Raw genomic sequence first — 27827 nt, 5'->3', positions numbered from 1 at the left:
AATTTTGAAGTAATTCATTTGAAATAGAAAATAATATATTTTTATTGAAAACTGTATAACAAAAAGTTTGATTTCAATTTAATTTCGTTGAAATCACAATCTCTTAGAGTTTGGTTGGTTGTGTTTTTTTTTTTTGTTTTTTTTTTTTGTGTGTTTTAGAATAATAAAAATTTTAGATTATACTAATGATTTGATGTAATAAATAAAAGTTTGGTTTGATATTTTAAATATTTTTTATTCTTCTTCTATCCCAATACAAATGACCTTTGTGTTTTGTAATAAAGTAAAAAATAATAATATATTATTGGCTAGTGATAGTATGTAAGATATTTTTGATATTTTTATGTTTTATACTTTTATATATAAATTAGTTACAATATATAATATTATATTTATATTTTATTTAAAATCTACAGATTATTTTTATTATAATATAAAATATATAAATATTTTTTAGTATGACAAACATAAATAATAAATAATAATTTGAGTTGAGATAAAAGAAAGTAATGTCATAAATGAAAAAAATATATATATGAGTTTATATTTGTAAAAGAGGAAAAAAAAATTGTAAATCAATAGAAAAAAAAAATGTGAGAAAACCCAGCCTAACAAACCCTAATGTCATCACTATTCAAGTATATATATATATATATACATATTTATTGAGTGACGATAATGGTTAAAGACAAGTATAAACCTTCTTATTATTTCATCGTATTTAATTTAATTTAATATATATATATATATTTAATATTCCAACTGGTTTTATTAATCGGACTCGTTCCACGTTGGCAAGTTGCATTATAACAGATACATATATAGCCTTCTTTTTATTAATTTTCCTTCAATTTATTAATAATTAAATAAGAAACCCAAAGTCGTGTATGCTGTCTGAAACGACCATTTGTATGTCTAAAATTTCAGCCAATTCTCAAATTATTATTTGAATTTAGAAAATAAATAATTCAATAAAGCTATTATGCTGATGGTATAATTTTAGAAAATAATACCAAGTCAGTTGAACTACCACTGACCACATACTCTACACCAAACCAAATCAGTTTACAAATTAAAATCTACACCACCTCATATATATATATATATATATATAGATCAATTATATATTAATTATTTTCACTTTCTGTATATATAATTAATATAAATACATATGTATGTATGTATGCCTATTTTTATTTGAGGAAAAAATATACTTCCTCAGTCCCAAAATTATAGTTTGGGTTGTGTTTGGCACGTGATTTAAGAAATATTAATATTATATTTGTAGTGGATAAAAAGTACGGATAAAAGACTTTTTTTCGTCCTTGTGAGTGTATTAGTGTAAAAAGTAGTGGTAATTGTGTAATATTAATGAAAAAGTAAGGACAATTTTATAGTGATATGATTATTTATGGAAATGAGACTATTGTTTTGAAACGAAATGAGTAATATATATTAATAGTTCAAAAACACATGATAATAGTTCATATAATGCATTTATAATTGAAGTAACACATAGAGTGTGTGTGTTTGTAAGGTTTTAATTTTGATTTTACTATTTAAAAAAAAAATAATTATTTTAATTTAAAAATATTATATCAAACACTTGTTTTTTGTTTATTACTACTATATTACAATAAAATTTAATTTTATATATAAAATATCACGTCAAGATCAACTAACTATATATTTCAATTCAAATTCGTTGTAATTCACTGAAGTCATGTATTTATTTTATGTGTTGTCAGTAAAATGCTGATTAATTTAAATTAGCATTGTAACTGTTATCGTATATTTAGAAACAATATATTATATTTATGTTAGTTATCTTATTTAAGAGATTCATAGATTCTTGTCTTATTTAAATGGTTTATATATCACTATAAATATATACGTAAATCTTACGATTGAATAGAGAATTTCAGTTCATATTCTAACAGTAACCATGCTTTAACTTTTGCATATTATCTTTTCATGACAATCTTATCACTGGAATTATTATTACATTAGCATTGTTCTAAACTGATTGGGTTATAACAACGCTTTTTGCGTATGAAATTATTTAATCATTATCCATCGTACAAGATACAATAATTAAATTTGCAGTTACATCTTGCACTGCTGCTTAACCCGAATTAATAAAATTATTTTTTTTTTTATATATAAAAAAAAAATGCCACGTTATTATAAGTTGTTCACATAATTGTACAAATAAATAAATAAATAAATAAATATATATATATATATGTATGTATGTGTGGACAGGATAAGAGTAAGTGCTTTTGGTCTCGTATTTATAAATTTAAAATATGTCTTTTAGACCAAACCACTAAAAGAGGTTATTAAAATTTTATTTAAAATTAATTACATATGTAGTGAGTAATTTATTTAACTTTCAGCAGACCAATAATAAACAGGGAGCTTGCAAATGTAGTATTATTATTATTATTATTATTCACAACTTTTGAAATGTCTGTAGTCCACCTTCTTTAATTTATGCAAATTAAATTAAATTTTCGATATAACATCGTATGCATGCACTAAAAATGATCGTGGCCAGCTAATCACATAAATATGTAAACACGTATATATTGTGAATATATATATATATAGTAACTTTCGATTATAATCGGACAGCAGAAATTATTATTATTTTGGCAAAATTATTTGGCACCAAAACACGTGATTTTGTAAACTTAAATATATAAATATATATATATATATATGTATATGTATATATCTTGTAAAGATGATGGATGTCTTTTAATAGAAGTTTTAAAAGTTTTGGGTTATGTTTCTTAAAGGTATAAATCTACTCTCCCATTATTTATTAAATTTTATTTTTTTAAACCTATCAAATTAAATACTTGCTTCTTTTTTTTTAAAAATTTTATTACAATATATATATATATATAAATCAAATATTTGGTTGTGTTCTCTTCATGTTTTAGATTTGTATGAAATTAATTTTATTGTTAGCTATTAAAAATGGTGAAAGTGTTACAAGAAATGTAAAAGTACTATTAAATTATTTATTTTTGTTGTTTTAGATATTTTATAAGAGTAATATATTTTTATTAAAAAGTATAGATAAATATTCTTTTTATTGAAAAATATATAAATGTGAAACGAACAAACCCTTATTTATTTCACTTAAAAAAAAAAAAAATCTTTAAATTCAAAGCTTTGAATCCTAAATCTTTAAATACAAAAACTTATTTAAATAAATTTTATCTGTAATATGACCAATATTTTTTTTTTGACCAGTTATTATCGAAACGCTAATTAATTTTTCGTTATTATATAGTATTCAATTCAAATAAAAAATTTCTTTAAATATGCACGATTTATTACTACTGGCCCAGTGGGCCTATTAATTATTTTTCCATAATATTGCATTTTCATTTATTAATTACGTTCAATTTGTTCCAGATCTTATAGTGGAAAAGTAATTCAAACATTTTATTTCATGCATATATATATATAAATAATTATTTATTTCTTTTAATGCATTATCTACATGAAATATTGAAATCGGACAAAAATTTATGGCTTAGATATTTTAGTAAAAAAATATCCTCACCTACCGCAGCATAGAAATTTCTTCAAATATTCTATTTTGAAAAGAAAAAAAAAAAAAAAAAACTGTCAATTTATATATATATTTTTTAAAATTATTATTTTGTCATACAAAATCGTCCTTTTTAGCTGTTCAGTTAATGCGTTACGCGCGACTTTGACTAATTTTAAATTTTCTCAATCGCAATAGTCTATTAATAAATTAATTGATATATGTATGTGCTGATTTTGACTTTCCATGAAAATGCAATTTTATAAGAGGCACAAAAATTTGAAAACTTGTATAAACTGCTTCCAGCAAAAAAGGGGGCAGGGCATTCTTTAAATGTGCATTATTATATGTAAAAGTAATTTATTTACTTCGTGAATTTTTATAAATATATAAGTATATAATCTTTTTTTTTTTTTTTTTTTTTTTTGCAATTCTAATAAACAATACTTCAGAACAATTTATTTAATTTTGTTTTTTTATAATGCATGTGTGCTTGTGAGGTTGACTAACTCAGAGGTTGACTTAGCCTTGATTAACTTATTGGATATTGGGAAATGTGCAGGACTTTGATATAAATATTCCACACTCCAAGACTTTTGGTGATTTATTTTTAAAAAATGATTTTTTTATTTTTTTCTAGTAAGGCTAATGAATGAAAATACATAATTAAATAAATGAAATACGTAAATTGAGTGTACTATAAATTATGATTTTTTATTATATTTGTTCGATACATAAATGATTAACTAAATTTGTTAAAATAAATATTTGATATGCCTATTCACCTAATATATATATTTTTTAATGCAAGTTTCAATTAGTATTATCAAAACGTATAATATATATAGTTTTACATTAATATAATACTCCATCCCTTCCAAAACTATGATCTGATTTGGGTTGGACACTGGATTTAAGAAATAATCATATTATATTGTTAGTTGGTAAAAAGTACGAGTAAAAGACTTTTTTTTTCCCTTGTGAGTATATTAGTGTAAAAAGTAGTGACATTTGTATAATAATAATAAAAATGTAGGGATAATTTGACGGTGAGATGAGTATTTATGAAAATGAGACTATTGTTTTGGGACGGAAAAAAATAATAAATAAGACTATTGTATTGGGACGGAGGGAGTACTATACATGGTTGGCTAATTTGTCTGTCGGATCTAGTTTGCAGGATATTAGGTTCGGCTGGAAATTTATGCATGCGCATTTTCGGGTAGCGGCTCGGGATTTTCACGTTATAAAAAAATAATAATAATAATTATCAATAACAATTAGATAAAAAAAAATAGAGAAAGAAAATAATTATCAATGATAAGTTCCGTATGGAATAGCATGTAGGAAATGAACTTGTAAGTAATTTTTTAAAAAATTCACACACATGAAAATGTGGGTCGATTGGGCTCAAACAAAATTTCAACTAATAATAAATGGGCTTTATTAATGGGCTTAGTCTTCCTTAATATAGAAATTGGGCCAACGAACACAAACACATTTCCTTAATCTAGCGCAACACTATTCGCCTGCCTGCAAGAGAAGCCACTGTTCGTGCAAAGACGACGAGCTCGAAATCCAGCCGAATAGGCGATGCGCGGACCATGAATTAGCCAAACTAGTGGGCAAAAGAGAGCAGCAGTTGGAATCAGTCTTCAGGAATGGCTACGGAAAGGCAATCTATGTCGTTTGTTGCATCTACCGATGAAACTAACCTGTAAGGTTTATCCTCCCAGTGGATCAAGCGTCATATGTGGCGAAATACTCGAATTTATCTTTCGATTTTTTTCTATTATTTTTTTTGTTTGGATCCTCTTTGTCCTTTTACCTTTCGACAGGATTTCGTTGAGTTGCCGAGTGTGCTCTGAGTTTTTATTCAGTTACTTTAGTAATGGATGCTCTGAAGAGCGTGGCATTGGTCTTTCCTGAAATGCTGTTTTATTGTACATTGTTATTGCACTTTTTGGTTAAACTCCAATTAGAAGGAATTAGCATTATCTATGAGGTAGATATCGTATCTCCGTATGTATATATACCTGTTTTGGTACAGCTGAATATTAACCTCCTTAGAATGGGTATGGATATTTAACTTTAAATGGATATCGCCGTTTATTAATGCAAGTGATCAAGATTGTACAGAACTACAATTATTATTGCTAAAATTTTGTAGCCTGTTTTATTTAATATTTACTATACAAAGACTGGAACTTGAACATTCTTGGTTTTTACCTATGTGAGTCTCACATTATGCTTAGATCGATTGTGAATCATTCACCAACATACCTCTCATTGCGACCTTGAATTCAGTTTTAGAACAGCACTGCCTTGCTCGTATAGATGCACAATGGAAAAAAAAATAAAAATTGTTGTCTGTTCTGAACATCTGAGTACTATTACCATCTTTTGACTGTGAGAATTTTCTCTTACATCTTGTCTGGATCATGCTGTGAGTATGAATTTATTCTTCTTTTAACTTGTGTTCACTCGCTTGCCCTGTGCATACACTTATGACCCAAAGATCTTTTGGAGGGACTCCATATACATTATGGCACTCTTAGCTTTTCTAATGTTGAAACATGGGTTTGCTGTTGGCTTTGTAGGTTTCTTGACATACTGCAAGAGGCTCCTTTGTTTGGTCATCGGAAGCGGACAAGGATTATTGGAAGTCTTCTCTATTGTGTTCTATTGGCAAGTACTGCTATCTTAACTATGTTTTGGGTATGACACTGACAGCAATATAATTTCATGAAAGCTGATTTTTATTTCATTCTAGGCAGGCTATGCAATTATAGCTGTGGGAGCTACATGGATACTTCAGCCATTTCAAGAATTGATTGCCCTGCTGCTTTGTAGCTGTGATGTCATTCTTCTGGTTGTCACAGGTTATTATTGAAAACTTTTTAAAATCACATGCTTATTTCTTGTTTCCTTTGTTTCCATGATTCTTATATGTAGTATTAATGAGACTTTTTCATGCTGGTTTTTGTATTTTTTTTTTTTTTCTTGTAAGTACACTTGGTTTGAATAAATCAAATCCTTTTTGGGCTTAACCATTTTTACAGATGATTGAGGTCAACAATGATTATATAACAACTAAGAAAGAATTCAGCTGTGATTTTTTTTTTTGTCTGTGTGTAATAGCATAGCATATTGAGGGTTTCAATTACTTGAACTATTCAGGTGAGTGTGTTTAATGAAGGATATGCTTATTTCCCCATTGCACCACCTACTTTCTTGTTATCCTAAAAAAGGGTAAACATTGATACTGCAAAATAGGCTGATTCAATTGATAATAAAATAACACACTGGATGTCCTAAAGTAAGGTCATATATATGTTATTTTATAGACAACTCTTCATAAAAATATTTTGCTGTATATATAATACCAGTATTATCTTGCATGTACTTTTTTGTGCATATGACTTTGTTGAACTGTGATGAACTATTACAAAATATCTTTTCACATTTATAGGCATATTTCAGCAATTCCTGGTTTACCAAGTCCAGAAGATACGCCTGCAGGTATTAGCTCCTATCTTCGTGATGTTACTGCATTATCCTCTGATCTTTCACACTTTGTTCTGATGTCTATTTTTCATTGAGGATGGAATGGCAAATTGATAAAAGATCAATGTAACCTAATGTGTTGTTTGGTGTTAAAAGATGCAAGAGTAAGCAAGAAATTTCATATATAAATTTGATTGCTGCAGCCAAGAATATATCACCTTTCAAGAAGGTGCATACCTAGGGTTTTTTAATGTGATATTTTGTATGAAAATTTGGACTGCTTTTATAGGAAATTGTGAGGTTGAATATATATATATATATATATTAAACAACATAGCGCCACTTTTTGACTGGTTTTGTTTGATCTCTTTTTAAAATTACAACAGCTAAGATTTTAGAGATCATGATGGACAGTTTTGATTTTGTAGGGTTACTATGGGTTCAGCCAAAAGTTGAAGCATATAGTTCGCCTGCCGTTTGCTACAATTGCATATGGTATGCATATATTACAATTTTGGATTTTAGTTTCTATTTTTCAGTTTATCTGAACATAGCAAGTCTTATTAAAATACAAGACCCCCTTTTCCTACTTGTCTGCAATTATGTCATACCCCTGCTTACCATCTCATGCAACTTCTCTTTGTGCACTAAATACAGCAGAAGAATGTGTTTTGTATTTACTGTCTGTCAATGATTTTTAATTCTACGTTACATGCTTCCTTGACTTTATATAGACTGAAAATTTAAGAATATTATTGATTATGATTATCTGAATTGCTTCAAAAATATAGGAACTGCTGCGATGTTGCTTGTTGTTGCATGGAAGCCGCACATCAGTATTTTGTCAATTTCTATGCTCCTCAGGTCAGGTTAAACAAATTCTATGCTTAATTCTTCACTCAGCCTGGAAAAGATTTTCCAAATGAGTTCCTGAAAGTGTTATGTTGATTTTTTGATATGTCATAGCGCCTGAGACTATACCAAAATAAGTCTATTTTTACAGTATCTGATGTGTAATGTTACATTATGAACAGCTGAAACTGATAATTTTGTGTATTATAGTTGAAAGATATAATGTAACTTTTCACAAATTAACATTTAAATAGTGGCTCTGCCAACTTCGACCTGATTAACCCTGCTAAAAACATACTTGGATGATTGTAACAAGAACTATTGCAAACTTTAGTTGTTTGTGTCATGTTTTTCCAATGCATATGGAAGTTAATTTTGGCCACATTTACTAAAGGGATTGAGCCATGGAGTATTTCCTTAAGAAGTTTCTCCAGCGGTGTTAACTATTAAATGTTTGTAGGCCTTATGATTGTGTTTGATTTACAGTTTCCCAACTGTATTCATCTTATTGTATTCTTTTGAAGCATACAAATACCAGATAGCTTATTTAAGCATTATTTTTCAACTATCAATAGATCTCAAATTTGTGTGATGATGTAAAAGTACAGTAACTCTTATTCTGATTTATTTGTCCCTTGTTTGACAATTTATGCAGAATCATCATGCTGGTTGAATCCATTTGTGCTGGTTTTTTTATGAGCTTCTATATTGGTGAGTTTGGTTGCCGGCCTAGTTGCGAAACTGACGGCTGTCCTGTCCTTGGAAATGCCCTTCCTGATTTTAGCTTTTTGAGAATAAACTTAAAAATTTTCTTTTCATTGATTTTTTGAGTTTGGACGTGAACATGCATCAATAAGACCAGTCATGTAAAGTCTTCACATGTCTTCTAATAATAGATTGTCTAAGACCAACAAATTAGCCTCTTCTTACTTAAATTTCGTTATTTCTATAAAACAGAACATGATATTGTGATTAGCCATGGATTGCTTTTTGGTCCACGGTTTCTAATTTTTTGACTGTTGCATGTCAGAGCTTAAATGCATTCGTGTGATTCAGCTAAAGTATTACTTAAAAGTGTTTTTGGAGTTGCAGGTTATGTGCACCAGTACAATTCATTGGATTCACAACCTGATGTTTTGAACTCGCTGTACTCTCCACTCCAACAGTCAAGTTCTTTGGAAGGTTTGAGGTAGTGATCTACTCAAACTTTGTTCAAAATAATTAATATTTTTATATATATATATATATTTTTATCTATAAACACATACTAATGAACAATGCAGTTGCCCAGGTATCAGTTCCTCTTGCATATATCTTTCCTAAGAAGTTTAATTTGTTTACTGGGCACATGGGAAGATCACTCTCATTTTCTTATATATAGTTGTTTTTATATTTGTCTTTTGTGATAGATACCATGATGGCGGACGTCTTTCTGATCAGCAGATGGCCTTGCTACAATATCAGAGAGAAAACATTCACTTTCTCAGTGAGGAGGTAAATCATAATTGACAATCTATAAAATAGTCCTCATAATTTATGAAAATTCTTCTACTTGAATTCTCTTTTTTAGAACTTTTGTGCAGAATATGGTTGTGATTTGTTTTGCTGGGAGTTGTAGTATTTTGTTTTCTTTTCTGAGCCGTGAAAATCCCTGGCAGCCAAGTGCATAGCCTATAGTGGTCGATCATTATACATCTATCTGGATCTTGATAAGCAGTGCATTATAGTATGCTCTTTGTGTACTCATGATTCCTTTTTGTATTCCTTGTAGATTCTTAGATTGCAGGAATGCTTAAGCAAATACCAGAGATCTGATGATGAGAGCACTCCTCAGGTAATGCAATGTGTTAATCTTAGTAAGATTCGAAAAGCATCAATCGTGTATGTAGATGGTTAGCATGCAATCCTACATGAGACAATCTGAAGTTTAATGGTTTAGGGTTTATGGTTAAGTCAGTTCCCTCGGGATAGTACAAAACTATTACATCCATGATGAGGATAATTGATATGGATCTGGTATCTGATTTTATTACTTCCCCATAGGTATTTTGAATTGTCATCATTATAATTGTTGATAGTTCGAGTTTTTATTTTTTTTTTCTTTTGGTAAAGTTATGTCTTTAATTGGAGCGTGAGACTATCCGTTTTCACCCTGTATTCGTTTGAGGAAAATGCTAACTAAAACCGTGTTATTAACTATGTTGGCATGATAAGCTTTTTATCTCTGACTTAATGCTTGTTCTCTCATCAACACCATCACAACTGTTATTGTTTAACTTTTAGGTTGATCTTGCACACTTATTAGCCGCTCGTGACCAAGAACTACGAACACTTTCAGCAGAGGTAATGCCTTCTTTCTTAAGAAGTAGCTGATATTTAGAGTCCAAAGAACGACATGAAATGCATTAAAACTTGTCTGCTGAAAAGGTTTCAAATATTCGAGCTGCTCTTTAATGTAGAACGATGGCTTGGGAGTTTAGATTGTTGCCAGGCCATCAAGATGAGTCTCAAGTCGTTTGTTGTTGCAGATGAACCAATCACAGTCTGAACTCCGGCTTGCTCGGTCTCTGATAGCTGAGAGAGACTCCGAAATGCAACGCGTACGCAGCACCAACAATCAGGTGAGCTTTGGCCAATCTTGTTTTTGCTATTTGTTTAACGAAACCATATTTAGGCAAAACAGAAATGCTTGCAAAGTCATAAAACTTTACAGCTTACCGAAGCACACACAGTAATCTTACTTTGCATATGTACAATTTCCTACACTAACTCATGACCTGTGGTTGCTGTTAATGGAACAGTACGTCGAGGAGAACGAAAGACTTAGAGCTATATTAGGAGAGTGGAGTACCACAGCAGCCAAGGTAATACAATCATCTTTCTCCATATTTTCATACTTACCTCGATCACACTGACAACTATTGTGGATGGGACATAAAAGCTGGAGCGTGCGCTGGAGACCGAGCGGATGTCAAATTTAGAATTGCAGAAGAAAATTGCAACAATGAAGCCTCCAACAACACAAGAACAAGCCGAACCAACAGCGCGCCTCGACCATTAGCTTCACCTGTAATCACATTCCTCCCAATCTGGATTTACATTCTTTGTTCATTTCCTGCTGTAGAAAAAACTTAGGCAAATGCAATGGGTGATTTGTACATAGACTGATTTGCTCCTTCAACTTCTTCTTGTCTGATTCAATTACTGTTTTGACACAAACATCCTCACACACACATGCTACGTCATTGTAATTTGATTCGAAATCAAAATTGGAAGTTCTAATAGCCAAAAGTCTGTAAATTTTCAGTGTAGTTACAAGTTCTAGAGAAAAATCCACTCACATATCCATTAGTTGAATTATAATGGTGAGACATGAGCCGTCTCGTCCAAGAAGAGACAGCCAAACACCGTGTTAAAAAAGTCACTTCCTTTGACAATTCCGCCATTCCCAGTGATGGCTTCTGTGTCGTATTTGCAGGCGCGATTACAGTCAGGGCAATATGTAACCTACAAAGGAACGACACAGGTAAATGGACATATAAACGAGCAGCAAAGAAATCTTTGCATCAATAAATTTGCTGTTGGAACAGAAGTAAGGTAAAAAATTTAATTACCTCAAGAAGTTTAGGCTGGAAATGACTGTCGAGCATGACATCAACGCCATACATGGCTCTTGATGTCGGACTATGCATTTCTGGATGCACTGCAGCAGCTGACTCGAAGACGGATTTGATCATCTGTTTAACTCTCTGATGGATATCCAACCATTGAACTGCAATATTGGCACGTAATCGATCATATGATTAGAGAAAAACGAACCTGCACTGCTAAAACTCTCCCCAAGAAGCAAAACTTTTGTAAGAAGATGAAAAATAAGTAGTTCATACCATGATGCTCTTTCTCAAATTCTTTAACAAACTCTGGTGTGTTCATGTGATTTATTGTTCCCCTGTAATTCTGAAGTGATGCGACAAAAGTACAGCCATGAACCATGATTTGCTACAATAAGAAATGTGTATGAGGTAATTGACAGCTGGACTTACCATAACTGTGAAATGTGTCTCATATTCAAAGAAACTGTGCTTCTCCAAAGTGTATGGGTTGTTGGCCAGCCTCACCTGGAGGAAATAGAGATAACTATGAAGCCTACAATTTTATATGGCAGAATTTACTGAATAAATAAAATTGCTTACCCAGAAAACATCTGTGAGGAATAACTCCAACGGATTCATGCTGCGGACCAGAACAATGTAACGAAGATCAAACTTTCTTCCTTTGAATAGTGCAGGGTGTTCAATATACTTCTGACATATTTTTGGACCAGTCTCCATGAGACGAATGATGGCTGACAAATTTTGAGTAACATTTGTATCGATAGTTCTTGCCATGTTCCATGGTTTTAAGATCCACAGGTTGTCGACACCATCCCTTTCACGTGTGAAGTAGTCTCCCACAAGTTGAGTAAGATGAGTTTCAAGGTTATATGTTGGTTGGAGCCACTGCGGCGCACCATGAGCCTGTTACAGAAGATGCATGAATCGCAAAAAGGGGCTGTTAATAAGAAGACATAAGCAGTTGGATCGAGTCATTGAACTACACACAACATTAAGTAATTTACCTTCTGAGCAGTTTCAGCCAGGTGATGCTTCATAACTAGGCAAGCTTCATAGGGAAATTGATTTATGTATTGCTGATCATTTAGTCCAACTGTCTTCTTCGTCTCCTCATCCACTTGCATACTGGTCCACACTATATCTGCATTCTTTGGCTCAGTTGCTGCACAAGAAGAAATAGAGGACAAATGAGTTACCAAAACTGTGAAATGAAATGTTATACAAAATGTAAAAAGGAAAGGATATGCCATACATTTCATGTTTGCAAAATCATGCATTATTCAAGTTGTAGTAAGAATAGGAAGCATGTTTCTCATCATTAAAGCACTTATTCTAAGAAGGCATACTTCAAAATCATATTAACAATCAGAAATCAAATAGAATTCCCATAACTTGACTCAGACACCTACTGATTACAAATTCTGGACGTGTCAGATATTCCTCCACTTGGGGTACATCAGTATAAACTTGCAACACACTCCGACCACTATGCAGCAGACTCTTGGTTGTAGGTTCCACCTCTGGTGGTGGAGAAAATTTTTTGGAGTGTAATTTCAAACTGTATTTTTCATACTCCTGGATAAGCAATAAGAAGACTTTAAAATGGACGATTCCACAGGTTGAACGATCAAAAAATTATTAATAATAACAATAGCAAAGGACATACACTTATAAAATAATGTTGGGGTGTAAAGAACCAGGCTGTAAGCCTAGCAGATCGCTGCTTCTCCTCATCGATGCCAAATAGGTAATCCCTAGTGCACTCATCACCACTTTGAATATTTTTTGTAGGCCAAAGGATTGAATAACTGAAATGTTGCCACAAACAAATAGTTCTCACCTATTAGATTGAGACCTGAACACCTAATATTTCTGTAGTCATTACAGTTTACTACAAAAAAATGTAATGGTTCTTGAGGTAGATCACTAACTACTGATGTGTGGCACAAATCTTGAAAACTACAGCATATTCAAGATAAAACCAACATCTTAGGAGGAAACTCAAGAAAGGATTCAGAATTAGACCTCACAGCTGACTCCAGTTTACCCTCAGGCATGTATAGGAAAGGAGAAACTCTGAAATTGGCTTCATCGCTGTGCCGCAATGCTGAACCTAATTCATCCATTACATACCTGAGAGTAATTGCAAAAGAAATAAGTGATAAGACGAGAAACAGATCGTGCAATCAGAGAAAATTCACCAACCCTATCAACCAATCAGTGCAGCCAGAACCACACTAATCACTATAAACTTGCTGCACTATCTATTGAGTGTAGTAAAGCAGTTCTATTCATATCACATGCTGCAGAAGAATCAGAAAAGATTGAATAATAATTTGAACCATTTGATCCTCTATGGTTCTTGCAAAGATAGACACATCATCCTAAAAGGCTAACTGATGTAATTTTCACAGGAGAGGCTCTTGGTCCTAGGAGGGAGGGTGAGTAATCACTATAAGCATTTGTTACTATTTTAGTAGGATAGAAAGAAAGAAGAAAGGGAGAGGAAGCATGCGAACAATTCCTTTGGTAGACATTTAATGGCGTCATGGATTTCCACAATATCAAACAAGGATACTTGGTTATCTTCTGGTTCATTTTCAAGGCACCAAAAAAATTTGATATAGATAAATGCTCTTCAGTTAGGAGAAGAGTTTTTGACCCAAACAAAAAGTATTGTAATACTAGTTTGACTCCTTACAGGAACTTGAGCATAGAAAATGAATGCATACCAGACAGGGTTTTCATCAATCTTCTCTTCATTTGCAAGACGGTAAGTCATCAAGTACAACCACATTGCATTAATAACACGATCAGTGAGAGATTCTCCAGCATTTAATACAGGGAGTCGAGGTTTTAGCATTGAATCAACAGCACACCTCCCTGATTCCAATATTTTTGAAGTACCAATGCCATTCAACAGAGAAAGTTGGGGCAGAGCTTCAATAATACTAACAGCATTCTCCCCAAGAGGTCCAGGAATATCCACCTACTTCAGTGGTGATGTCAGCATAGCTAAAAGTTGCTTATCAAAACTACAAAAATATAAAAGAAAAAAAAAAATACATTGAATCTTACAACATTACCTCCAGTGATGTTAAGTTGGTGAATTCTTTAAGATATTTTAATAGTTCATCAACTGACATTTTGTCCAATGGATTTCCACGAAGATTTAAGGAGGACAGATTGGATAATTCCGATGGAGAAAAGGCCTGAAACCAGCAATAATGAAATGAGTGAACGAGGAAACAAGTCAAGGTAGATTATACGAATAATATGTCTGAAGTTGGAAGCTAAAACATAGAAGTAGGAATCGGATTTATGGGTACTGCCCACCTCAGTAATGATACTGTGAATGCACCTATTTGACAGGTCAATGGACGTGATGCCTTGCAAAGGATGATCCTCGTGGCAAGAATCTCCTCCAGGATTATCTTCGTCATATAATCCTCCACAAAATCCTAAGGCCCACTTACCATACTTGGGAGTGAAACGAGAATTGTAGATTTCCAGTTCAGGGCAATTTTGCAGAATTGCATCTTCCAAGTACTTATCCCTTTAATAATAAAAAGTAAAAAATAAAAAACAGCCACTATATCATGCACTTAACAATATTATCAACAATTTGTGAACCTGGATACTCACCCAGTGTCTGTGACTGGATTATAGTTCAGCCATAGAGCTCTGAGCGATTGGAAATGAGTTACCACCTTTAAGACAGTTTCTGGGTTCTTGAGCTTGTTTCCAAGGAGGCTTAGTGCAAGCAAGTTCTGGTGAAATAAAATACCAAGGGAAAAGATGTAAAGATCAATGGACTTCAGTGAAGAATAAAGAAAGATCTATGGACCAACACATACAGAAACTGAACGGTGGAAAAGTAAAAAGTAGTATACATGATGAAGATTTATTCACAGTTATGGTAAGCTAGTCACATAATCACGGTGCATGAAGGATATATTGGTATCACATGGAAATATAAACTCACGGGAAATTTACTGGGCAAATCAAGAGAAACCAGCATAGCATCATCAATTTCAAGATCCTCAAGCTCCAGCCACCTGACAGAATGGATGCCTTTTTCTTTGACTTTACAGTACTCTCTTTCAACTATTTTTGTCGCACTTAGTTTAGCATCATCTTCATCACCCGTTTCCTCCACCTCCGAATTCAAATCAATATCCACACACATTAACGAAGCCATCCTTTCCACCAAGCCAGGAACCTCCTGCAACTGAATGTTTTCGAAAAATATCATAGAAGTAGTGTATAAAACAGTGAGTAACAAATCAAGGACGCACTTAATTTTCATAAAATGGACTTGAGATAACAGACAGCTTCTTTCAGCCAAAATCCACGAATTTTACCGACTTCTCATTTCCTAATTATGTTGATGACGAACAGCTAGCATCTCTACCTGGATACTCATAAACTACTTCACCACCTACATCTCTTGTTCGCCATTACACACGCATACACAGAGATTCTGTTCGTTTGTACCTGCTTGTAAGCATCGGCGAGGCGAAAACTCCAGGCATGGTCGACCAAAAACACATCAGAATCCTTCCCTAAAAAATCAGCTGTGAATACAAGCCTCCTTTGCCTGCCATCCTCCACTGGTTCCACCTGGAAATAATTCCCACCGTCGAAAGTCTCAGCCCTGAGCTTCTGGTAGAGCCTTCGATGCAATGGCTGCGGCAGCCCCGACGCCGCCAAAAGAACTCCGTGCAGCTTCACGAAGTCTTCATAGTTTTCCGGACTGACCACAGCGCACATTTTTCGCAGTTCCGTACGATTGAGGGGTTTTGGGCTGCGCCGGAGCAGAGGGTTTTTGTAAATATATATATATTCGGACTCAGGTTTGGGTTTGGAATTAAATTTCGGGTTTGGGTTCGGATTCGAGTTCGTTTGCCATGAGTCATGGCCTACCGGCTATCAGTTTGAAATAAAATGATGAATCATGATCCTCGAGAACCGGGTCCGGTCGGACCGGGCCCTGTATGTAGCCGTTGCAATCTCTCGTCCCAAACGGGCAAATTCACCTTTATTGCGTATATAAATTCTGAAAATTTTCTAGAGAATTTCTCATACATACAGAGCTTGAATTTCGAAAATGGCGTCCTTCAAACGCAGAAACTCCTCCTCCTGCTCCTTCCTCAATCTCCTCCTCTCGTTCCTCAATTTAATCCTCTTCATCCTCGCCGCCGCCGCAATTGCTCCGATCATCGCCCTCCGGAATCCGCCGACTTCTCTCGGCTGGGCACTCCTAATGGTCTCGCTCATCTCGCTCATATGCTCCTTCGTCGGCTTCTACTCTCAGCTCACTCATTTCTGTTACGTATTCCACATTTCTCTCCTCCTCGCCTCCTCCGCGAGCCAGCTGCTCGGAATCCTCGCGCTCTTCACCAAGGAGAGATCGAGCCTCGCGATGTTCAAGTCTCCTAGGGATCCGCGCGAGGCCAAGCTATTAGTGAGATTGGAGTGCGGAGTCCTGATGGCGATGTTGGTGACGCAGCTAGGGGTTCTGCTCCTGAGCTGCGCGGTGCACAACTGCTGGATTAGGGAATATGAAGGCCTGGAGGCAGAACACGAGGCGGCGAGCGAGAAGCGTCGCCGGAGAATGGCGAGAGTGCAGGAGGAATCCATGGCTAATGCGGCGAAAATTGCAGAGATGAAGGCCATGGAATTGGATGAGAAGATGAAGAACAAGTATGGCTCCAAAATTGATTTTCCTGAACCCTAATTGCTGTTAATTAAATACGATTATATTCAGTATATTGTGATTGATTATTTTATTGATAGATTGTTTGGTGTAATTTCATCAATTTTTTGTTTGTGCCTTATTTCCTGTGGTCACTATAGAAATGGCCGCCCTGTAATGTAATTGGAGTATTTATTTTACTGTTGCTATTATAATGTTACATATTTAAATTGCAATATACACATAAATTGTGTATTTCTTCATTTGTTTGTTCCTTTCGGCGATGACCCAATTTAAATAAATGCATTGTGTCAATTTATTCAATTCATTATTTATTTATTTTTTCTAAAAGGTACACATTTCAAATATATAAAAATCATGATTACATAAGGAGGAGGGTTCGGGTGGATTTCACGATAAGGACAACCCATGTGCAATTTTAATTACAAAATTTAAAAATCAGCAAGCATTCTAATGATTTGCTATCAATCATTAAGGTCGCCTTTATACAGCGATTTTTTAAGTTTCCAAGATTTAAAACATTTTAAAATTAATACAAAATTTAAATATTAATATAAAATTTACTATTTCTTTATAAAAATATTGTAATAAATTGCCACATTACATATAATTTATAAACTATATTATATTAAAATTTTAACTTTTTATTATATTTTGACACCTTCTAAAATTTTAGTGATGTGTCAATAAGTATTCTGTCAATAGGATGGACTCCAAAGCCCTTCATTTCACGCAAATCATGCCATCATAATTCCGTTTAGGCATATTTCTTTTGAGATTTTTAAAATTTTAAAAATAATAAGAAATTAGTAGTATTAGGTATAATATTGTATATAATTAATATAATATTTTTAAAAATTAAATAATATTTAATTTTCAAAAATGTTATATAAATAGAGCTGTATTATTTATAATATATATATATATATGCATCGGTCCCCCCTTATGAAATGCTACTTTCATTTTAAATTATTAGTCTTTAGGCTTATTGCATTAATTAATTAGCAGTGATAAAGAAAATGACACGAGTGTGTGTATAAATATATTTTGACTTTTTCACGTAACGTTTTACAAAATGTGTATGCGATAAATAAAATAAAATCGAAAATGAATTCCATATTAATTGCATGTGTGTAAGTTTGAATTCATAGCACGTTAGGGTCAAGTTCAAAGCTAAATTTGAGTAATAAGTAAATAAATAGTAGTATTAAGTGACGAATGATTTTTATTGGTCAGTTTGATATATTTTCAATTAGAAGGGAATATTTATAATTATGGTAATTATTTGAAATACGGTCTGCGTTTTATTATTTAATGGGTAATGTGGCTTGTGATAATTACCTCATATTAAAATATTTAATTTAATTAACAAATTAAAATTACCACACCGATTATTGAAGCACTGTGAGTCTGTGACAGTCGTCTTCCTCGTCTACTGTATCTCTCTCTATCATCTCTTTCTCTCTCTATGGTTTCGAGCTTCCATTGGATCCTGGCTTCCGCACCAGACGTAATCAGCTAAAGCAGTGAAGATAGAGTGTAACGCTCAATTAATCATTAGGATGAGATAGAGTTTGATTGATTGATTGATTGATTCGATTAATGTGATGAGCAAAGCAGACCGGAAAAATGGGGCACCACCACAATAGCCACTACCACCAGCACACCACCGCGACGGATGGAGACGGCGGCGGCGGTTTATCTCAGCGTGTCAACAGCCCTAGGTTCTCCGGCCCAATGACCCGCCGAGCGAACTCCTTTAAGCGAAACAATAACCATACGAAGAGCAGCGCCGGCAATACCAACTTACAGAATAGCAGCAGTAGCATCAGCAACAACGCACATCATCATGAGATCATTGATCTTCAGCTCAACTCACCCAGATCTGAGACTCCGGTTGCCGGCGACGGTTCCGAGCATTTTAGGACGGCTCACGCCAGCAGCGTGGCGCAGAGGCCGCATTTGAGGAGACGGATTTCGTATCTGAGTGTGGATTTGGGGGAATTCGGATTGGAGTTGAAAGGGAAGAAAAAATTGGGGCAGTGGATGTTTTTTATGTTCTGTGGAGTGTGTTTGTTTTTAGGCGTCTTCAAGATTTGCGCCACGGGATGGTTTGGATCTGCCATTGAAAGGCTTGGAAACAATCAGGTGATCCATGGATTTGAATTAAACTTCTGATTTTTTTGTTGATAGTTAATTTGCTAGAAAAAATAATCTCCATGGTTGACAGTGCAAAGATTCAGTTTGATCACTTCAGATCGATCCCTTTTAATCTTATTATAAATAGTTCGTTATCACAGTGTGTGATCACTTCAGAGTAAGGTTAACTTGTGAATGTTCTCTTATTGATTTTGCTTGACAATAATAGGTTTCCATAGAAAAACAGGCTTCTAGTTTGCTGGCAATGGTAACTAAATGTCAAGAAGACAAGACATAGGATGGATTATTATTTTGGGATTGTCCATAGTAGCTTCACATGTTCTGCTACTCTGCTAGATATAGATTAATGGGAAGGGACAAAAATATGTGTTGTATTTTTGGGTTATATTGTGTATAAATTGTATAGTTCTATCAATGGATTGTGAGGAAGCCATGTTCACTTCACATTGTTGTTTACAAATATCACCTCTAACAATTTTAGAATTCTGGGCATTGCATTGATGTATGCTGATGATGTTTTTGAGAACTTGTGGTTTCAAATAAAAGTTAATTATGTAGGGGGTTGCTTGCGTAAAATTTACGTTTCATGACTTGTTAATTTCGCTACATGTTTAGCATGCTTGTGTTGGAATACCGACAACTGTTCTAACATCTTCCTTTTCATAATTCAACTAGGATGTAGATTACTCGGATGCAAGTCATATAGATCGCCGTGATCTAGCCTCTCATGATTCTAGTTTTGTGGAGAAAGCAGGCGATTATGGGAGGAGAGAAATTGAGGTGGAGCGAAGGCTAACCATAGTAGCCTCGGAGGTGATAGATAGCCACAATAGTAAGGCCGACATAGCTGTAAGTCCTGTGTTTGAATTATAACTATCTTGTAGAAGTTGATATTAAGAAAACTATGGTTTGTTCTGTTCTTTTGCAATCATTTTTCAGCATTCAGAGATATGGTTGAATCCTGACAATGAGAATTTCACTCAGTGTGATGATTGGCCGAAGGGTCACAAAAGTGAGTGTTCTTCCGACTGTTCTCTGTTACTGATTTATTAAGTTCTCCTTTTTCATCATGACAATTTGCCATTTTCAGAGCTGGATCCAAACACAAATGGCTACCTTCTCACAAATGCAAATGGTGGCTTAAATCAGATGAGATTTGGGGTCTGGTTGTCATAAACTTCAATAATAAATAGGCCATTACAAAATATGTTACATCGATTTCTCATGAATAAAATTTTAGAGTGCAGATATGTGATATGGTTGCTGTTGCTAAAATCATGAAGGCCACACTTGTTCTTCCCTCTCTTGATCACAGCTCCTATTGGGCTGACGACAGGTGATCTTTCCGAATCTTGATTGACATTTTTTATCAATAATATAGCATTAACAACCTTGTCACTAAAATTTGCATTCAGTTGATCTTATTATCTTACATTTTCGAGCTGTTTATAGCTGCTGTCAACAACTCAATATCATTTCATTCTAAATTTTCTGTAACATAATGTTCAGTGGTTTCAAAGATCTTTTCGACTGGCAATACTTCATTGAGGCACTGCGAGGAGATGTTCATATAGTTGACTCATTGCCACCCGAATACGCTGAAATTGAACCCTTCTCAAAGACGCCAATTTCTTGGTCCAAGGTATGAACCTTATCAGTCATTTCTATTCAATTCGAATTCTACTAGTCGCAGATTTTTTCCCTTACATCATCCTGCTTTCGAAGACCTGTAAGTCGAGTCTGAAACCAATTTGGTTGTATGGTCAATACACCCATTAAGCTTTACACGCACGAATCTTTCCTTTGGGTTAGGCTGGCTACTATAAGGCAGAGGTGCTTCCACTTCTGAAGCAGCATAAAGTAATTTACTTCACGCACACTGATTCACGGCTGGCCAACAATGGACTATCCACTTCAATACAGAAGTTAAGATGCCGCGTAAACTACAGAGCATTAAAGTATTCTGCACCCATTGAAGATCTCGGCAAAGTTTTGGTGTCTAGAATGCGAGAAGATGGCAGCCGTTACCTTGCACTGCATCTAAGGTTCAATATGGTTTTTACATAGCTCAAAGAAGTTTCAATGTTACATCGAGGGATAATTGCTAGTTTTTACTTATTCAAAATTCAATGGCATGTGACTTGATTCGGGGACTTTCTTTATTCTTTATTTCCATTCAGGTACGAGAAGGATATGCTCGCATTTACAGGTTGCAGCCATAATTTGACCAGTGAAGAAGATGAAGAGCTCCGCCAGATGAGATATGAGGTCAGCCATTGGAAGGAGAAAGAGATAGACGGTGATGAAAGAAGAAAGCTTGGCGGCTGCCCTTTGACTCCTCGGGAGACTGCCCTCTTGCTTAAAGGCCTCGGCTTCCCTTCCAGCACTAAAATTTACTTGGTCGCAGGCGAAGCTTACGGGAATGGGAGCATGCAATATCTTACCGATATTTTCCCACATATCGTTTCCCACTCAAAGCTGGCAACCGAGCAAGAGTTGAATCCATTTCAGAATCATCAGAATATGTTAGCTGGTCTGGATTATGTTGTAGCTCTCGAGAGCGATGTTTTCGTCTATACTTACGATGGCAACATGGCCAAGGCAGTGCAAGGTCACCGGCGCTTCGAGGGCTTTAAGAAAACCATCAATCCGGACAGGTAGATAGAATTAAAAGGAGCTAACATTTCCTACGACAATACACACATAAATTGCTATTCATTTTTCTCAGTAACATTTTTTTTTACACAGGATGAAGTTTGTGAAACTGGTTGATGATTTTGATGAGGGTAAAATCACTTGGAAGAAATTTAGCTCCAAAGTCAAGAAGCTTCACAAAGACCGAATAGGAGGGCCGTATTTGAGGGAGCCGGGCGAGTTTCCAAAACTGGAAGAGAGTTTTTACGCCAATCCTCTCCCCGGCTGTATTTGCCAGAAAACACCCGAAGATCACCGGTCCAGTTAGCTAAATTCTTGCTGTTTTCGCAGGGTTCTACTGTGAGAAAAGCCCTTAAGGACCTCTCACAAAAATCCAGTTCCACAATCAAGAGTTGCCAAGACTGAATGATTCGCCGGAGACATTTTCCGGTTGGCGGCTGCACAAAGCCAGCTCTAACCAGAAGGGGGAAACCCCCCCGGCAGTTCTATCGCAGAATTCGTGGAGTCTCGGTAGCTGCTGGCAAGACTGAGTTTTTGCGGATTTGTCAAGTGCAGTCATTTATGTGATGAACCAAAGTATACAGAGACATACATACATATATAAATTGCATTGAAGTTGATATATATACTTGATAGATTTTCCACTGATTTAGCTGTTCAAAAATTGTTCAATCCCCCAAATACCATTATGGTCATGTGTACTATACTACTGATTATATTGTATTTCTGGAGAAAAATAGTCTATAATGTGAGCATTTAATAAAACAGCTAATGAAGCTTTTTCACCTGCAAGATTCGCCATTCCTTCATCTTCTTGCTTACACAATACTGTTCACCAATGGGTGAGAAAAATAAACCATTAGAAGGACAGAAAGGTTAAATAAAATGAAGACTTCCCATTCATTTTAAAAGAGAATGAAAAGCCACATTTAAATAACTATATGAATTTGCATCTGACTTGTGATGACTGTAATAAGTTCCTTTTAACTGTGTATTAACTCTATGATGGCCTGCCTACCATGCCCCACCCCCCACTCTAAGGCTCTGCCTTCACAATGGCATCAACCATATCATGTAGAGGTGCAAGTTCTGCCTCTCCAACCAACCTAAATTCCTGCATTTTCAGATAACCAAGAACTCAGTTACAACCAAGAATAATATTCATTGTATGTATCTGTAATTTAGGAAAGAAAGCTTTACCCATATGAACAGAACAAAATGCTTGAAGCATGTGTGGAGATGGGCATCTACATGGAGCCTCTCAACGATGTTGAAATGCGAGTGATAGATGTGCGCGTAGATGCGAAAGAGCCTCTTCAGTATGGTCTTCACTAACACCTCAAAGTTCGGGGGGAATGGCACACCTGCGGAAACAAAATTAGCACATGAATTCAAAATAGGGAATGGAAAAGAACACAAAAAATTCACCATACTCACCCAAGTTTTTGGGAAAGATAGAGTCGTCCTTAAGCAGATCCTCAATCCAATCCAGTAGAAATTCAGCATATTCTGGAGCAGTGACTTCGATGGGTGCAGTTACGATGATCCCATCAGCCCATCTGTACTCGTACCTGCACATGATCCAGAAGAAGACAACCATCATTCCATAGAACACTACCCAACATGTGGCATGCATATCGATCATATTCTTGGTATATCTGATCAAAGAGAATAATGCAGACACGTGGAGATAGAGACGGGGCAAACAGGGGAAGATGTTATGAACTCAACACGTGGAGATAGAGACGGCGCAAAGAGGGGAAGATGTTTGAACTCAACACGTGGTGCAACCAGAACTGCCGTTAAAAGAATATGAGGTAGTAAAGAATTGGATTACATACTTTGGCCCTGCCGACATTATTGGACACGTCGAATGCGTGCAGAATTCAGTGAGAGCGCCGTAGAGAACATTCACATGATTGAAGAAGTCAACAGCTGCATCCATAATAAAAGGAAGTTATGATGAATCGATCACATCAAACCTCACATGATCATAAGCATCGTCATTTATTACATCATCGGCGTAAGCAAGACAATCTAATTAAATGACATCATTCTTTCCCGTAAAGGTAATAAAAGACAGGATCTAAAGAAAAGGTGTATAACGATCCAATCCGCCGATTGGAGGGCGATCCATCTCTTTTATAAAAGGATATTAGTGTGCATTGTTTTCGCAGTTTTGTCATATCGACGTGCAAACCAACACCCGAAACTATACACATATTATATAAAATGTTGAGCTAGACTTGAACTATCGAAAATCAAGCTCTTGGCATTTACGGCGAATCATGATCTTTAAATGAGGAAAATAGTTCAAACATTTACATTCTGCACTCCATATTGTGTTAATAACTAACTTAAAATTCTAGAAGCTAGATATATTAGCAATATAACATTAAACACCAGCTATTAATTGTGCTGTCGAATGCAGTAGGATCAACAATGAAATATATAGAGCAGGAATTCTCCAAGAAAAAGCTTACTATTGACAGCCAGCCATTCTCTGTAATCAATCCCTTGGGGAAGCTTCACCGCTTCCCTCAAGCTGCCACCACCCAGTGTGGCCTCAAACAGCTGCTTCAGCTCCGAAGCCTGCAACAATCAATAAAAGTTATTGCCTTATTTTCGATCTAAAAGAAATTGATGCAAGCATTTATCATGTGGATGAATTTGTCTATAGATCTCTTTGAATATGAAAAAAACTAATTCACAACATACAGTTCTGTCCATCAATGGCACTGCCGCTGCCCCTGCCCCTGCCCCTGCCCTGCTCACAGAAGGAGTCTCCTCTGGCTGGACTCCGGTCGTGCTGCAGCATTGTATCCAGCGTCACACTAATCAGCGATGCATTGGAATTCCTCACCGCCAAACATAATTCAAATTCAACTCACGCCAAAATTATACAATTTGGGTTAAATCAAACAATCGGACGCCCAAATCTACCCTACCGACAAAATCACCAACTGAAATTTCAGAACAGGTCTAGCACATAAATGCAAAATGCACAAACAAAAACAAATCACATTCCATCAAACACCGCAGGACGCAATTTACGTACGCACATACACACATATAAACTTGAATCGAAGTTCCCAACAAAATCACACACGGATAGATATGATTCCCGAACGATAAACCAACCTGTTTCCATCCTCCGAAGGGCACATGGTTCACAAGCAGCAATTCCTCCGAAAATCAAACAAGGATTATGCATGTTCCGTACCAGGGTCGCGCACATATATATATACAGGCACAAATGACAGAAACCGCGGGCGGACGTTGGTCGCAACTGTGGCCAGACTGGGGGCAGTGCGGAGTCGAGGATCTACCGCCCGCCCGCCAAGTTCTTCTTCCTCTTCTTCGTTCCTCTGCTTTTTGATGTCCACGTGTAAGTTCAAATCCCCCTTGTCTCTCTAACTTTCGCCACAAATATCATACAGACTACAGTCAAGATTCTAATTTAAAATTTATATATATATATATTTATTTACATATGTTATTTATTATCAAAATTATATTACTTAAAATATCTCTCCAAAAGTAAAATTACCAAATTTATTGAATTGTGATGGAGGCAATATTATATAGAAAATATAATAAAATCTCAACAATATTGTACAAATTGTTTTCAAGAAATACCGTTACAAGTTAATGATATTACCGATTATCATCAAACGTAATCACAACTAAGTTGTGCATTATGTACATCTGATTTAATCAAATCCAGTATTATAAGTTTTTTATTTGCTTTCGAGAAATGAAAGAAAGACGGAAAGGTCAATAAATTAATTAAACATTATCAGATATATATTAAAATTGTGCAGGATTTGTTACCTAAATTTAGTGAATGTATAGTAGTATTTAATAAATATGTGCATAAGGATGTTCAAGTGAAAATGGTATTTATGGTTTGTTGGTTGGAAATTTTGTCCCAAATTTATTACTATTTATTATTTTAAAAAAATAAACATCAAATAAGTACATTTTATTTTTTTTATATTTTTCTTTCTCTTTCTCTATCTCTATTAGTAAATTTTTAAATTGATTCGAATTCAAATAAATTAATATTTTATAAATATATAGTATAAAAAAATAATACGAAAAGAAAAGGGGGTGAAAGAAAGGGCCTTGAATTCATTGATATAGGCCATGTTTCAATAAATGAGGCCCATTTAGCCCCAAAATAGAAGTGAACCAAATATTGGAATTGGCATGCGTTCATTTTCGAAGCAGATAAGGTTGTCGTGTTTGTTCTCATTGTGTGCCGACCAACTTCAATTCTTCAAATTGAATTTAACTAAATCGTGAAAGTGGAGACAGACAAAATTGAATTTAAGTCAAACAATTATTACACGCAATCCAACGTAAGGAACCATACTGACACTACTCGTCGTCGATGAAACTGGAAATTAAATCAAAACTCAACAAGAAGAAGAAGAACAGGAAGATGTCGAAAACATGCAGGAAGACCTAAGAATGCAGTAAAAATCAATAATGCATGCCAGAACAAGAAACCCTAATTCAATTACTAGCTAGAGCTAGACACCCAATTCTTCATCAGTTAATTGGTCCCGCCAAGAACTCCCTTGAGCTTCTTGATCTGCGCCACGTCGAGGAAGGTGACCTTCGCCACCAGATCCGTCGGAAAATCGTTGGCGAACAGCGCGAAATCCGTTATCTGCAGGCCGGGGCTGGGGCTGCTGAAGCTCACAAACGCCAGCGCCGGCCCCCCGCCGGAGTTTATCTGAAAATGGAGGAGCCCCTGCGGGAACACCATGGCGTCGCCCTTGTTCAGCGTCGCCACGTACACCTTGTTCGAGAACGAGGTTATGAATCCTGCGCAGATGGTTCCCTGGACCACCACCAGGGCCTCCGACCCCCCCGGGTGGGTGTGGAGGGGGATGACGCCGCCGACCGCCAGGTCCAGCCGCGCCAGGGAAAGTCCCAGCCCGTTGACGCCGGGGAACTGGGCAGAGAGGGCCGGCGTCACGGCGGCCTTGATGAGATTTGAGGTGTTCCCGGCGGCGGCCAGGCCGTGGTAGACGAAGTCGTTGACGGTGACGGTGGCGGGCTTCTTGCAGGCGTAGCCGGCCGGGGAGGCCGGGAGGCTCAGGTCTCCGACGCAGAAGTCGTCGGCGGCGGCGGCGGTGAATAGGGCGGCGATGAGGAGGATGTACGGAAGGGACATTGTGGAATAATATTACAATGTTGGTATAGTGAAGTGTGGTTTGAATTTTGGGATTGTGCAATTCTTGATAGGGTTTTGGGGGTCAATTTATACGAGATTTGTGGTAAGATATTTGTGGCATGCAGTGAATGAGTGTGCATTGGAGATTATTACACTGTCCAATCAGGCCAAATGATATTATGGACAGAACAGAATAGAAGAATAGCCATCATCATCTTTATGGGCGGCCTGGAAATTGTTGGAACGTAACATATATAAAAACAATGCATGTGAATGAATTCACCTTTTTGGCAAGACCAAACAACAAAACTCTTTTGGAGCCCAACGAAAATTACGTACGTACACGCACCATGTGAATCACCATCGTATTCATACCTTAAAAATATCGATTTTTTTTTATCATTTTTCTTTTTAATTTATAGCACATTCCGGCAAAAAAAAAAAAATTCAAAAAAAATCAACAAAACTATATAAAATTCAAAAAATTTTATTATAAAAAAATAAAACTTAAAGGCTAGAAATATAAATTAACAAACAAATAAAATTTTTATAATTTTTTAT

The 27827-nt window shown here is 35.3% G+C and overlaps 6 protein-coding genes across 7 annotated transcripts; 3 read left to right on the top strand and 3 right to left on the bottom strand.

Annotated features, from left to right (window-relative positions):
* The first annotated feature begins 5074 nt into the window (after nucleotides 1-5074).
* On the top strand, nucleotides 5075-11241 carry LOC127251740 (protein FIP1). Of its 2 annotated transcripts, XM_051275588.1 has the most exons (14): nucleotides 5075-5288; nucleotides 6172-6263; nucleotides 6349-6453; nucleotides 7044-7093; nucleotides 7507-7573; nucleotides 7870-7942; nucleotides 8586-8641; nucleotides 9023-9119; nucleotides 9340-9424; nucleotides 9702-9764; nucleotides 10214-10273; nucleotides 10459-10551; nucleotides 10732-10794; nucleotides 10872-11241. In XM_051275588.1, the coding sequence occupies exons 1-14, from the start codon at nucleotides 5233-5235 to the stop codon at nucleotides 10989-10991; spliced, it is 1080 nt and encodes a 359-aa protein (XP_051131545.1). In that variant the 5' UTR covers nucleotides 5075-5232; the 3' UTR covers nucleotides 10992-11241. The 2 variants fall into 2 exon arrangements, with proteins under 2 accessions (XP_051131545.1, XP_051131546.1); XM_051275589.1 differs by lacking the exon at nucleotides 5075-5288 and having other exon boundaries at nucleotides 6230-6259.
* LOC127251739 (uncharacterized) lies at nucleotides 11191-16375 on the bottom strand. Its single transcript, XM_051275586.1, has 15 exons — nucleotides 16042-16375; nucleotides 15530-15775; nucleotides 15190-15314; nucleotides 14881-15100; nucleotides 14631-14756; nucleotides 14277-14533; nucleotides 13570-13677; nucleotides 13211-13352; nucleotides 12954-13119; nucleotides 12549-12706; nucleotides 12124-12447; nucleotides 11974-12048; nucleotides 11818-11887; nucleotides 11545-11702; nucleotides 11191-11437 (listed from the first exon to the last, which is right to left on the bottom strand). The coding sequence occupies exons 1-15, from the start codon at nucleotides 16315-16317 to the stop codon at nucleotides 11288-11290; spliced, it is 2601 nt and encodes an 866-aa protein (XP_051131543.1). The 5' UTR covers nucleotides 16318-16375; the 3' UTR covers nucleotides 11191-11287.
* Nucleotides 16376-16607: 232 nt separating this feature from the next.
* Nucleotides 16608-17480, top strand: LOC127251741 (uncharacterized). The gene has a single exon (XM_051275590.1). It carries the CDS (start codon nucleotides 16655-16657, stop codon nucleotides 17282-17284), a length of 630 nt encoding a protein of 209 aa, XP_051131547.1. The 5' UTR covers nucleotides 16608-16654; the 3' UTR covers nucleotides 17285-17480.
* A 1176-nt stretch (nucleotides 17481-18656) lies between these two features.
* On the top strand, nucleotides 18657-22726 carry LOC127251906 (O-fucosyltransferase 35). Its single transcript, XM_051275855.1, has 9 exons — nucleotides 18657-19411; nucleotides 20099-20272; nucleotides 20363-20435; nucleotides 20514-20584; nucleotides 20671-20759; nucleotides 20933-21065; nucleotides 21236-21468; nucleotides 21604-22080; nucleotides 22172-22726. The coding sequence occupies exons 1-9, from the start codon at nucleotides 18893-18895 to the stop codon at nucleotides 22383-22385; spliced, it is 1983 nt and encodes a 660-aa protein (XP_051131812.1). The 5' UTR covers nucleotides 18657-18892; the 3' UTR covers nucleotides 22386-22726.
* A 154-nt stretch (nucleotides 22727-22880) lies between these two features.
* Nucleotides 22881-25438, bottom strand: LOC127251907 (MOB kinase activator-like 1A). Its single transcript, XM_051275856.1, has 7 exons — nucleotides 25220-25438; nucleotides 24797-24887; nucleotides 24562-24670; nucleotides 23920-24013; nucleotides 23516-23649; nucleotides 23279-23442; nucleotides 22881-23192 (listed from the first exon to the last, which is right to left on the bottom strand). The coding sequence occupies exons 1-7, from the start codon at nucleotides 25243-25245 to the stop codon at nucleotides 23115-23117; spliced, it is 696 nt and encodes a 231-aa protein (XP_051131813.1). The 5' UTR covers nucleotides 25246-25438; the 3' UTR covers nucleotides 22881-23114.
* A 951-nt stretch (nucleotides 25439-26389) lies between these two features.
* LOC127251360 (auxin-binding protein ABP19a-like) lies at nucleotides 26390-27427 on the bottom strand. Its single transcript, XM_051275022.1, has one exon. The coding sequence runs from the start codon at nucleotides 27264-27266 to the stop codon at nucleotides 26640-26642; it is 627 nt and encodes a 208-aa protein (XP_051130979.1). The 5' UTR covers nucleotides 27267-27427; the 3' UTR covers nucleotides 26390-26639.
* Between the last annotated feature and the right edge of the window lie 400 nt (nucleotides 27428-27827).

This window comes from Andrographis paniculata, unplaced genomic scaffold, assembly GCF_009805555.1.
Source record: "Andrographis paniculata isolate CXL003 unplaced genomic scaffold, ASM980555v1 Contig45END, whole genome shotgun sequence".
Classification (NCBI taxonomy): domain Eukaryota; kingdom Viridiplantae; phylum Streptophyta; class Magnoliopsida; order Lamiales; family Acanthaceae; genus Andrographis; species Andrographis paniculata.
Note: the sequence above shows the minus strand (reverse complement) of the source record. Positions and strands in the feature narration are given on the sequence as shown.

Excerpts from the sequence above, each read along its gene's own strand:
- LOC127251740 (XM_051275588.1), top strand. The coding sequence starts at position 5,233 with ATGGCTACGGAAAGGCAATCTATGTCGTTTGTTGCATCTACCGATGAA. Across the intron at positions 10,274-10,458 it reads TACGAACACTTTCAGCAGAG|ATGAACCAATCACAGTCTGA; the intron begins GTAATGCCTTCT and ends TTGTTGTTGCAG. Across the intron at positions 10,795-10,871 it reads GGAGTACCACAGCAGCCAAG|CTGGAGCGTGCGCTGGAGAC; the intron begins GTAATACAATCA and ends GGGACATAAAAG.
- LOC127251739 (XM_051275586.1), bottom strand. The coding sequence starts at position 16,317 with ATGTGCGCTGTGGTCAGTCCGGAAAACTATGAAGACTTCGTGAAGCTG. Across the intron at positions 15,315-15,529 it reads ATTTGCCCAGTAAATTTCCC|AACTTGCTTGCACTAAGCCT; the intron begins GTGAGTTTATAT and ends TTATTTCACCAG. Across the intron at positions 12,448-12,548 it reads TGGCTGAAACTGCTCAGAAG|GCTCATGGTGCGCCGCAGTG; the intron begins GTAAATTACTTA and ends CTTCTGTAACAG.
- LOC127251741 (XM_051275590.1), top strand. The coding sequence starts at position 16,655 with ATGGCGTCCTTCAAACGCAGAAACTCCTCCTCCTGCTCCTTCCTCAAT.
- LOC127251906 (XM_051275855.1), top strand. The coding sequence starts at position 18,893 with ATGGGGCACCACCACAATAGCCACTACCACCAGCACACCACCGCGACG. Across the intron at positions 20,273-20,362 it reads ATAGTAAGGCCGACATAGCT|CATTCAGAGATATGGTTGAA; the intron begins GTAAGTCCTGTG and ends ATCATTTTTCAG. Across the intron at positions 20,760-20,932 it reads TCCTATTGGGCTGACGACAG|TGGTTTCAAAGATCTTTTCG; the intron begins GTGATCTTTCCG and ends CATAATGTTCAG.
- LOC127251907 (XM_051275856.1), bottom strand. The coding sequence starts at position 25,245 with ATGTGCCCTTCGGAGGATGGAAACAG. Across the intron at positions 24,888-25,219 it reads CCTTCGGAGGATGGAAACAG|CACGACCGGAGTCCAGCCAG; the intron begins GTTGGTTTATCG and ends ACAATGCTGCAG. Across the intron at positions 23,650-23,919 it reads ATAATGTCGGCAGGGCCAAA|GTACGAGTACAGATGGGCTG; the intron begins GTATGTAATCCA and ends GATCATGTGCAG.
- LOC127251360 (XM_051275022.1), bottom strand. The coding sequence starts at position 27,266 with ATGTCCCTTCCGTACATCCTCCTCATCGCCGCCCTATTCACCGCCGCC.